This window comes from Equus quagga, chromosome 7 (assembly GCF_021613505.1).
Source record: "Equus quagga isolate Etosha38 chromosome 7, UCLA_HA_Equagga_1.0, whole genome shotgun sequence".
NCBI classification, from domain to species: Eukaryota; Metazoa; Chordata; class Mammalia; order Perissodactyla; family Equidae; genus Equus; species Equus quagga.
Genome location: NC_060273.1, coordinates 115,791,203 through 115,803,611, shown reverse-complemented (window position 1 = coordinate 115,803,611; position 12,409 = coordinate 115,791,203). Strand labels below are relative to the sequence as shown.

The following is a 12,409-nucleotide window of genomic DNA, read 5'->3' as shown; positions in this document are numbered from 1 at the left end:
AAGATCCATCTCCTTCTAACTTATTCCCAAGTGTCTCCACTTGCTGAATTGGACAGCCTATTTTTTTTTTAAATAAAGACTTAAAATATTTGAAGATAGCTATCTTGTCTTCTCTAATCTTTTCTTCTGCAAATTAGACATACCTAGTTTATTTAAGCAAGGTATGGCCTGGCTTCTACTTAACATCTTTATCACTTTTCTCTGTGTTGACTCTTAAAAGGGCAACACCACTTTAAACCAGTTGTGCCAAGAAAAGATAAGGTCTGCAGACAAGGTCTGATGACCACTCAGCATAGGCAGGCCAATTGGTCCAAAGCCTGCAGCTGGCAGCCCTAGGGAGTAAGAGAGAAGTTTTGAGTTCCAGCTCTAGTACTCCTAAATAAATGAAAAGTCCCTAGATGTCCATAAAATGTGGAACTAAGTTAAAGCTATTTCAAAGGGTAATTCCTTCTGTAGGCAGATACCAAGCCTATCTGTCTAGTGGGAATGTCTACTCAGGCCTTGGGAGAGAAGTTACCATGCTGGGGTAACGTGCAGGTCTCCTCTCCAAATGACCACATTACAGAGCAGTGATAAAGACACTGTGGGAGCTTGGGTGCTGCACAATATTCTAGAACAAGAGTTGACAACTATAGCCCAGCAGATAAATCCAGCCTGCTGCTTGTTTTTATATGGTGTGCAAGCTAAGAATCATTTTTACTTTTTTTTTTTTTGGTGAGGAAGATTGGACCTGAGTTAACATCTATTGTCAATCCTCCTCCTTTTTCACTTGAGGAAGATTATCGCTGAGCTAACATCTCTGCCAGTCTTCTTCCACTCCCTATGTGGGACGTCGCCACAGCATGGCTTGATGAGCGGTGTGTAGGTCTGCACCCAGGATCCAGACCCACAAACCCTGGGCTGCCAAGCAGAGCATGTGAACTTAACCACCATGCTACCAGCTGGCCCCAGTTTTTACATTTTTAAATGGTAAAAAAAAAAATCAGAATTAGAATATGTTTTGTGACATGCAAAAACTATGTGAAATTCAAACTGCAGTGTCCATAAATAAAGTTTCATTAGAATACAGCTGATGGGGGTTCAGGACATGTTACCCAAAATATGGCACCTTGGTGTATTTAAGATTTTAAACTGAAGGAGTTTGAGAAAACAGCAGAAGCAGGAAGGTCACTCTGACCTCCTGGAATCCCCCTGTCCCCTGAAACAGGTCATAAAACCCTTACCTGAGAAAGGTCCTCCCTATTGCAGGAGGAAGGAGCATCCTTATCTCTGAAGTCAAAGGGATACTGAGAAGAATCTTAACAAACAGAACTTGCTCAGTTTCCTCCAATTTACTGCACTTCCCTCATATTCCTTGACCTATCGTGTTTCTCCAAAATTGTCCATTCTTCACTAAACCTAGCATAAAAATACTCAGGTTTAACTATTTCTTCCGATCTTTATTTCTTTATAAAGATTCCAGTGTCATGTAAAATTATATTAAATAAATTTGTATGCTTTTCTCCTGCTAATCTGTCCTTGTCAGTTTAATTTTCAAACCCAGCCAGGGACCCTAAGAAGGTTGAGGAAAACTGTTTCCTCCTCTGCACAGCCATGCTCATTGGCTTACATACGGTCCGTGGCTGCTTTCGTGCTACAATGGTACAGATCGGTAGTTGTGATAAAAACTGTATGGTCTACAAAGCCTAAAATATTTACTCTTTGGCCTTTTATAGAAAAAGTTTGCTGGCTCCTATCCTAGAATGGTGAAAGAAGTGTACATATATTCCAAATATCTAAAACTACATAAGGACATCTTCCATCTGCTCCCACATCACTCACGAGTAAAAGGAGGTGTCAGCTCTTCAGAGCAGCCTTTCCTAATCATCCAGTCTGTGGATCTCTAGCAATCACTCTGTTTTAGAAAAGCTCTTCATGGTACTTATGAGCAGCAGAGCTTACCTAACTTTTATATTTTTTACTTTATAAGGTCTGTCCTCTCCACTTTCCCCAGCAACGAATCCCCCAGAATACGAAGGCAATTCTGCAGGTCATATTTACCATTGTATCTCCAGCTGAGAATACTGCTTTGTACCGACTTGATGCCCATTAAATACTAGTTGAATAGAGAATGTATTTATAAAATCAAGTAACCAAACATTTTCAGAAATTAATTCAGAAGAATATTATTTCTTATTTCTAAGAATAATCATTTCCATAAAGTCTCATGTTTTCATTTTGAATTCATTTAAAAACAATAGATATACTTTCAGAAAATAATGGCTCTTCTTTCTTCTAATAAGGACCACTTAAACATCAAGTGGGTAATTTACTCAATTTCTCTGTATCTATGTTTCCTCATTTGCAAAATGGTCCTAATAATCCAAGGGACATAAATGAAATGATACATTAACTCACTTTGAGTTGTTGGGAGAAAGATACTACATAAATTCATGAATAGAATCACTTATAGTATAATGCCCAATCATTTTACATGCTAACACTAGAAGCACATTTACTAAAGAAGACATACATTCTTATGGTTATATTAGACATTTTCTATGAAAAGAAAGAATATAAAATATTTCAGCCACGGTCAAGCCAGATTAGATCTGATTCTGCGTAGGTGAAGCATCATAGCAAAATTCATATTGCCAATCTCCCAAGCCACATGCAAAGGTTCTCAAGGAGTACTAGAATGTATGGAATTTGGGAATATTTATTTGGCCTAGTTCTCATCTTCACACACATGACAGCTGCTAGGACAACATCTTCTCAAGCACACATGTGTCAAAGGGGAAACTTCACCTCCCGGGATACACTGAGATTTATGCTTAGACAGAGGGCAGAGTTACTGAAAAGCAGAGGGAGAGACCACTACATGGAGCACAGGAAGAGTGATCAGAAAAGAACAATATGTCAGGCATAATTTTCTAGGTATTTGGTATAAAAGAAGGAATGAATCTAATACAAAATAAGTACCCTCTAAGGGTCAAAATGGTGTTTTATTTTTATTTACTTTTTTAAACCCCTAAATGAATACAAAGGTCAATATTAGTACATTTAGAAATGAGGAACCTGAAGTTTAGAGAGATCACAAAGCTAATGAATAAAACAGAATTGCTGTCATGGAAATTTAATTGGCCTCCATTCGTTCATTCAATAAATATTTTTTAAGCTCGTTCCATGTGCTCAATAGCAGTCTGAAGCATCTAGACCCAGGCCAAGCACTGGGTATACAACAGCGAGCTGTCCCTGCCCTCTTGGAACTCATAATGGCTGCAATAGACATTAAATACAAAATTATGTTAATTAACCTTTCACTTAAAATTGTGACAAGCGTTACAAAAGGAGTTACGGTGGGACCTTATGGGACAATCAAACATGACTTCCTTGGAAATAATACTTAAGTCAAAAGATGACTAACAGTTGCCAGGAAATGGTGGGGAAGAAGATACTGGGCACAAAAAATCAACATTTCAAAGGTTCTGTAGATGGAAAGAACTTGGTATATGGGACAATTGAAAGGTCATTGATGTTGGAGCAGCTGCATCTTCCTTCAGACCCTTCTGCTGTTAGAAATATCTAAACCTAGGATGCACAACCTAGACCAGAACACGCATGAGTTGGAGCATGATAAACTGGGGGAGAGCAGGACACGCTAACATCGGACAGGTCAGCCATCGACAGAGCAGGACGGGCATTGCTCGAGGATTAGGGTCCTTATCCTATGTATAGTGGGCAGCCACTAAAGGTTTTTAGCAGAGGAGTGACATAATCAGATGTGTATTTGAATAAGATCATGATTTCTGACTCCTGTGAACTTCCTGATAAAATGGTTTATAAATATTTTTAAGTAAATTATGTCTCTTTAAAAGCCTATAATACATTGGTAGGACAAGCCACATTCTCAAACTTTTTTGCCTTCTATAGCAACAGATACTTTGTTCGATGACCTTGCTACTCCAAAGGCGGTCCAGGGACCAGCAGCAGCAGGAGCAGCATACCTGGGAGCTGGTTAGAAATTCAGAATCTCAGGCACCACCGAAGACCTATTGAATCAGAATCTGTGGTTTTAACCAGCACCGCAGGTGACATGTTTGCACTTTAAAGAAGCTTTGCTTTACATAATCATACCCCCTACAACCACCCTATCCTCATGGAGACTCAGCAGACCCTAGATGATAACTGTTTGGGGGACTGTAATAATTCTGTGGAGCCCATTGATATGCTAGGCTAGTCCATCATGATTGTCAGATAGGATCCTTGGTTGGAAAGGACTAGGGTAAAACCACACGCATATGGTTCTATTGTTCCTAGTAAGAACAGGGTACAACTACAGCAAAGAAAAGAAGATTAAACAAGTCAGAGTGCAGATGTCACTAGCAAAGCAGCCTATGACATCAATGTTAGGTGCACTAAGGTACCAAGAGGGAGCATAGTTTATTTTTGGTCACCTCCTTCAAGACACTTGGTCACACTTACAAAATGAAACAAAACACCCACACCCACACACACACACACACACACTCCACAACAAAACACCAAGCTTCTGCCATAATATGCCTCCTATTACTCAAAAGATCAGGAAAATACTAAGTATAAAATTACAGACTTTGAATTGATTCATAAATCAATCTCTGCTTGGTAGTGATAGAATTTCCTGTTGATCTGTTTCTTTATCATAAGGTTGAAAAGTACCAAAGGTACTATCAAAAGTGTCTGCTACAGAGGCTCCTGATAGCCCCCACGAACTGTGTGGCCTGCAGTTTGGTAAATGCTCTGTGGCTCTCCCTGGATGCCATGTGGTGTGGTGGCGAAAGCACACTCTCTGGAAGCCACCTGTCTGGATCAAATCCTGCTTTGCCACTTATGAGGTAGGTGACTTGGACAAGTGACTTATTTCTATGTGTCTCAGTTTCTTCATCTGTAAAATGGAGATGATAATTGTACCTACCACATGGGGTTGTTACAAGGATTCAGTGAGTGAGCACATTTTAAATACTCAGAAACAATGTCTGGAACACGTTAAATATCATGTATTTGCTAGTGTGTTGTTATGTTACAACTGAAAATCACCAGAAGCCGAGAAGTTTCACTGGGCATCATTCTTGGGGCAATGGGCAAAGGGAAGAATGTTAGTCACACTTCATTCAAATGTCACTAGCAGGAAAAGGCCACCTGCTAACACTTAGGAAATTGCTAAATATTTGTTCCTTTGATGCCACAAGTAAGAAACTAGTTAGGCCATTATAGGTAATAACCAACCAAATTAGTTACCAAATTACCAAAGAAACTAGTTAGTCCTAGGCAATTACCGCACAATTGCCCTAGATTTTTAAAGTCACTAATCCAAAATAGTGTCTTACAATTCTGAAATCTTCTATAAACATTTGTAGTTGAGTTTTTTTCCTTCAAATTTAAGATGGCCTACCTTAAAAATAAACCCACAAACATTACCTTCCATGCCAAGTGAACTGTACCCAAAGAATGTTATAAACCACCTACTATGTGAAATCAGTTTATTTTTATCAAGTTTTAGCAATATAACCACTCCCTCAAAATGCTACAAATTTTTATACAGGAGGAATTATTATCTATGGCAAAAACATGATTCCACTTCCTAGAAGCTGGCAGCCTATGAAGCATATATTGTAAATTAAAATTTGGGGGCCAGCCCTGTGGCCAAGTGGTTAAAGTTCCATGTGCTCCACTTCAGGAGCCCAGGTCCACAGGTTTGGATCCCAGGTGCGGACCTACTCTGCTCATCAGCCATGCTGTGGAGGCATCCCACATACAAAAAATAGAGGAAGAATGGCACAGATGTGAGCTGAGGGTGAATCTTCTTCAAGTGAAAAAAAGGAGGATTGGCAACAGATGTTAGTTCAGGACGAATCTTCCTCACACACACATACACAAATTTTACCCTTCATTTACAAACTTTTGTGTTTTCTCACCCTTGGTGAAGTTGTATCTAGTATTATAAGAAAGTCATTTCCATATATGCTCTGCTGATTCTTTTTAAAATAAAAAGAAATTCTGGCAAATCATTTTCATAGAGCAAAACCAAAAGCTACAGACAATAAAAGAGACAAACTCCATATGTTTTAATTATTATAATATATAATTGTCCATCAAGAAAAATCTGAACCTAACAGAATTTAATAATTACTTATTGGACAAGGAGAACTTTGTTCTAAAACATATATAATAAAAATATTTTCTTAAGATCTCTTTATTCTTATTCCTGAGCCAATTTAACACAAAGTTAAATTTTATCAGTTTGACCAAAAAGACACTGTTTACAAAGAAAAACTCTCCCACAAAAAAGCTGATAATTATGTTGCTTGAAGCACCTAATTCAGCATATTTTACTCTAAAATTTTGCTTTCCTAAAAATATGATCAAACTTCTAAATCACCAAATAGTGTTCTGAAATACTCTGAGACTTCTAAACAAATGAAAATTTGTGCAAAAAATATTACAAATTTATTTTTATGTACATGAGAATTTCCATCTTAGTCTAGTTAATAAGATTCCTGAGTATATTGTTTCTAACTTAAAGTGACAAGACTTCTACTGGAGCTTAATAAGTCAGTCAATCGATTGATTAGTGAACTCTGTCACGACATCCTTACAGTATTGAAGTAACTAATGAAATTCATTACAAGACGATTCCAGAGCAGCTATGTAATCCCAATCAAACACCTAACAGCCTTTGCAAAAAAATGCAAAAAAGGTATTTGAGCGGCTTGGGTAAGTACACCTCTGCACTTCATAAGAACCACAACCGAAGGTGATACAATATGGTAGCTACAATGACTGTAAGTCTCTCAAAAACAATATCATGTTATACATACCAGAAGGTGGACATAATATTTTTGGTAAGTAAATGTGGGATTCATTTATAAGAAAACATGGTTAAACACTCATAACTATAATTGCTATTCCTGTACTTAGTGGCTATATCAGTATAGTCAAAAAGTTTGATTGCAATTGATTTTCCAGGCTGTTCTACATAACTCTGTCAATAGGACACCATTTCTCTTCTGAGACCATGCCTGTGAGTTTCACCAACTATAGACTAAATCTCCAGCTGTGTCACATACTGTCCATGTCATGTAGCTGCTTTGCCTGAAAGCTCAGATTATAAAGTTTAAGGGAAACACTGTATTTTATATCCTAATTGACCACTGATCGGCCAATGACTGGACTTTTCCTATAAAAAGCACTGTGTTAGCTTGAGGAGGAATATAAAAATCTATGATCAGCCCTAACTATCTAGCTGGAAAAACTAGTTAAATGCAGGTGCATTAGGGTGTCCTGGTTGATCCACCTGAGGGTGGACAGATTACAGCTCTTCTGATACCCCTCGCCCACTCCAGGTTTAATTTGTATGAGTATTTGTTTAGGAAGTGCAGGGGACAGAAAGCTCAGGCGGGGTTCAGAATCCACTTTTACTCACCGTTTATCAGCTATGTGTGTATCTGGGCAAGTAACATTATCTTAAACTCTAATCACGTCTCTCTTTTCATTCTTTTGCTGAGGAAGATTTGCCCTGAGCTAATGTCTGTGCCAATCTTCCTGTATTTTTTTTTTCGTATGCAGGTTGCCAGCACAGCATGGCCACTAGTAGAGCGGTGTAGGCCTGCGTTGGGGCATTGAACCTGGACTGCTGAAGCAGAGCATGCTGAACTTAACCACTAGGCCACTGTGGTTGGCCCTAATGTCCTCATTTTCAACATGAAGAAAACAACAGTAAATACTTGATAAAGTTACAAGAATCAAATTAGATAGCAAATGTGAAGTGTTTAGCACAGTGCTGGACACCCAATAAATAAACAACAAATGGTGGCTACTTGAGGAAGTAGTTTCCCTAGCACCAGTTTCCCCTTTAGGAGAGTGGAGCTACAGCCTGAAGCTCAAGAAATTGCTTTCAGGTGAACCTTGTGCTATTTGAGGCCCAAAGAGTACTGCCTGTGGCTAAGGGAATAAAGTCAGATTCACGGTTTGGGAGAGGGGTTATCTCCGAACTTCTGCTTGGAACATGGTGAGGTTTGAGGAGTTGTGGTGACCTTTGGCACCACAAGATTTTATGGATTTGAGATATGGATATGAGAGCACCAAGGGAGAAGCAATATTCTCACAAGGGCCTCAGCAGTGAGGCATCTGATCTAGGTGGCTTTTGGGAAGCAAACATCAAGGTGGACAGGAGAGAAGAATATGGGGAAGTGGTCCTGAACAGATCTGAGAAACCAAAAATTCCCAGGAATGACCAGAGCGATTTGGACAGGGGAATGCTATGAACCTCATTTGTATACCAACAGGCCTGGTGTCCATTTGCCTCGTTCATTTACAAATATAATAACACTATGCTAAGGGCAAATGAGCAGCCAAGATAATGGGCACGGTGAGGTTGAGGGGAGGAAGAGATCAATGTGAGCTAGAGCATTCAGAGATCTAGAACATCAACTGGCCCTGGCACACTCGTGGAGCCTGAGTTGTCTATGGAGGGTCTTTCAAGCAGGAAAAATGGGTGAGCCCAGGTGTGGAGGGAGCACACGCATGGAGCTTTGGGGACAATGGCTGAAATGGGTGTATATGTGCCTGCAAGGGAATAGTGGGGGAAAAGTTTAGAAAATTAGCCAGGGGTCATATTTGAATGGACAGGGATTTGATCCTACAGGTGGTAGAGAAGTAGAGGAAAAAGATTTTGATTCAGGAAACCTATAGTGGAACTAGTGATTGATAAAATAAATCTGGCTTCATGTGTGGTATAGAATAGCAGGAGAAATGTGTAGGGGTATGTGAAAACGGTTGGAAAACTCCACATAGATGTAGCAGGAGAGCAGTGGCAAATAATATCGGATTGGCATAACGTTACTTACCATTTTCTAAAATAGCACTTACAGGGAAAAAAAGAAAGTCTAATTAAGAGAAGTGTGGTCTTCTGTTACTCCTCAATTTCCATTCATAATTTTCTCATGATTACTTCTCCATGCTGCAATGGATATGGCTGTAAGCCACAGCTTGCTTGTTTATAAGTTACATAAGCACTTTTCACGATCCACTGAAATTTCTAGTGTGGTTCTAATGAACCTCTCTCTTTCTTTCTTTTAGGTCTAATTGAGACTTCTGTTTTGGACATATAACTATGTTCCTATAATTTTCTTAGGCATTTCAAACTCCAGATATTGCAACATTTCGAAATAATGGTAGTTATGATAGAACAGTATTATACAGAAATATTGTTTTTTCTCAGAATTCCTGAAAAGTATCTTTCCAATAGGTTTATAAAGCAATTCAACATTTTGCCTACTGCTAACCCCACTGACTGTTGACACAACGCAGTTGGTTTCCATCCCTCTGCCAACATTCAAGTAGGAAAAAAATTTCATTCAACTTGAGCAATGGCTGGGTTTTTTGAGGACATTCTCATAACTATAAATACTCACTTGAGCTCTTCAGCAAGATTCTCAGTAAAAGACCATTATGATTCAGTAGGGTTTCCAGAAGCAGGTTCCAATTACAACCTGGCTGGGAAAAGAGCAGTTTCAATTGACCCTCGGCTGTCAGTCGTCCAGCTGATGGAGTCCTTTCAAAATGCAAGATAAAGATGGCGTAATGAAGTGAATTTATCTATGAAATTAATAGCCTTAAAGTACAATGTAATGCTAACTCCTTTAAATGTCAATTCCTCCCAGATCACTCTGAAAATGCTTTCATGCTTGCTTACTTTAGGGCTGCTCAGGGAAGGAATTACGTTTAATCTCAAATAGCTAAAAGCAAATTAACATTTGGTAGCCTGCCAAATTTAAAACTGATACAAAATAACCATGTCTATATTTCACAGAACTGTCTGTTTTGTTTCATGAGCAAATAAAAATTATTTATGCATTTATTTTGAATGCATTTATTTGTTCATTCACTAAATATATGCATGCCTACTATGTGCTATTAACTCCTTTCGTTATTCATGGAAAGAAGTTACAGTGGGTTTTGGCTACTTTGTAATTTGCCATGTACTATGATTGCTGATAAAACTAAAGGAATTCAAAGCTTCTGTCAAGGGTCAACCGTAATCTAATTATTTAACATGTAAAGCCTTAAGTCAACATGGAATTATTAGACCCACTCTGACAGTCACACTGCTACCTATTTGGGTAATCATTTCATCAAAGAGAAATACTTCCAAGGCAAATAAGCTTGTACTTGGGAAATTATCATCAGTGTTGAATAGAAAATCAAAATCAGGTCCTCTGCATCAACACATTAATTTACCAATGAACTGGCAGGAGATAAGAAAGTGAAGCAGAAACTGAAAACTGATAACATTATTCACTTTTTCCTTCTAAAATCTCTAAGCTTAGGGGTCAGCCCAGTGGCGCAGCGGTTAAGTTCGCACGTTCTGCTTCTTGGCGGCCTGGGGTTCACTGGTTTGGATCCCGGGTGCGGACATGGCACCACTTGGCAAAAGCCATGCTGTGGTAGGCGTCCCACGTATAAAGTAGAGGAAGATGGGCACGGATGTTAGCCCAGGGCCAGTCTTCCTCAGCAAAAACAGGGGAATTGGCAGCAGTTAGCTCAGGGCTAATCTTCCTCAAAAAAAAATAAATAAATAAAATAAAATCTCCAAGCTTAGATTGGCTAAAGGTCACCACATCTGTAGCCAGCTTACAACCACCACAACAAAAAAGGCAGGAAATGATCAAACTCAATCTGGTTGTGGCCTTGGGAAGGAAAGATGTGACAATAACGTAAAGGTGTGAATGTGGGGACCACACGCCTCAGAATGGAAAAAAGCAGAGCAAAGGGTATTGCTGTGAGAGACAATTTGTAGCATCATTTTCAGATGGAATTTACTGAGCGGAGAACCATACAGTCATTAACATAGTCTAGACCAGTGGTTTTCAAAGCTTGGGCCCTGGACCAGCAGCATCAGCATCACCTGAGAACTTGTTAAAAATGCACATTCCTGGGCCTCAGAAATTCTAGGGGTGGGCCCCAGAAATCTGTGTTTCAGTAAGCCCCCTGCAGGAGAGTCTGATGCACACTAGGGTCTGAGAGCCACTGTGAAAGGCAGCGCTTTCTGGAGCACAGGTCCCAGGGGTGGGCTAGTTGGCATCATCTTTACTGCCTCTGTGCCTTTGTGCCCACACAGGTCCACCTTGGCTGCCGCCCATGAAGTGAACTCCTCATAACCCTTTACTTAGCTTAATCCTACCCATCCTTCGATTTGCAGCAAAAATATCACTTTCTCTGTGGAGCCTTCACTAAAAATTTCCCTCTATAATGGTCTTTCTCACTGTGAATTAAAGCACTTACGGCAAGTTTACACATTTTAGCACTTTATTATTTCATCAATTAAAGCTTTATCTTTCCACTCAGATTTAAGCCTCATGAGGACACTTTTCTACTCCAAAGCTCCTAGCAGTGACCTGAGCACACTGAAGTGCTCTGTCCATGTTAGCTGATTGACTCATAAGCTCATAAATGCTAGGCAAACTCCTTTTAAAAAAGAGAATGCTTTGGGGCCAGCCCGGTGGTGCAGCGGTTAAGTTCGCACATTCTGCTTCTCGGTGGCCCGGGGTTGGCAGGTTCAGATCCCGGGTGCGGATGTGGCACCGCTTGGCACGTCATGCTGTGGTAGGCATCCCACATATAAAGTAGAGGAAGATGGGCACGATGTTAGCTCAGGGCCAGGCTTCCTCAGCAAAAAGAGGAGGACTGGCAGTAGTTAGCTCAGGGCTAATATTCCTCAAAAAAAAAAAAAAAAAAAGAGAGGATGCTTTGCCAAAAGGCTGGTTTAAGCACAAATAAGAGGATCCAAAGATACAAAATGAAATTTCAAAGCACCTCCCCCTTGGCTCGGCTTGGCATTTGGAACATCTCACAACCTTATAATCCACAAAATCCTTCTGCCTCACCTGAACTTTGGATCAACTCAGGCTTTCCATGCAAGACTCTGACAAGAGAACTTGAAACAGAGAACCTCCTTTGGCAATTGACGGGGCAGAGTTAGCTAGGCAGTGCTAGCTAGTTAGCCCTGGGTGGGTGGTGAAGAGAGAAGTGGGGAGTTACTTAACTCTCAGGCAGAGGAATCAAGTTTGTCAGTTCAGGAGTTCTGAACTACTGAATTACTTTGCGTATTCCCAGAATGGTCTGGCTCTTGCAGTAGTTCTAAATACAGTACCAAAGAAGAATCCACTAGGTGAGCCCCTTGGCCTGAAATGCTGAAGCAGATCCTCACAATGGCTGTCCCTATTTCCATCCTAAACCCCACATGCTGGCTTCAAGAAACTTGCCTGGGGTTCAGTAGATGAAAAGCAGCAGTTGATAGTAAGTTGTATATTAAAAGTGACTTAGTTCTTGAATATTTCCTATCTATATATTTTTCTTGAGTTGAATGCTGACTTAAGGATACATTTAA

At 39.8% G+C, this 12,409-nt stretch overlaps 1 protein-coding gene across 6 annotated transcripts in view; it reads right to left on the bottom strand.

The window, feature by feature from the left end:
* The window catches only part of KIAA0825 (KIAA0825 ortholog), a 372,960-nt gene that overhangs the window by 220,917 nt on the left and 139,634 nt on the right, over window positions 1–12,409 (bottom strand). For all 6 annotated transcript variants that reach the window (XM_046668256.1, XM_046668255.1, XM_046668258.1 and 3 more), the window contains one exon: window positions 9,435–9,574. In XM_046668256.1, the coding sequence (XP_046524212.1) occupies window positions 9,435–9,574 (140 nt within the window). The remainder of the gene's footprint in view (window positions 1–9,434; window positions 9,575–12,409) is intronic.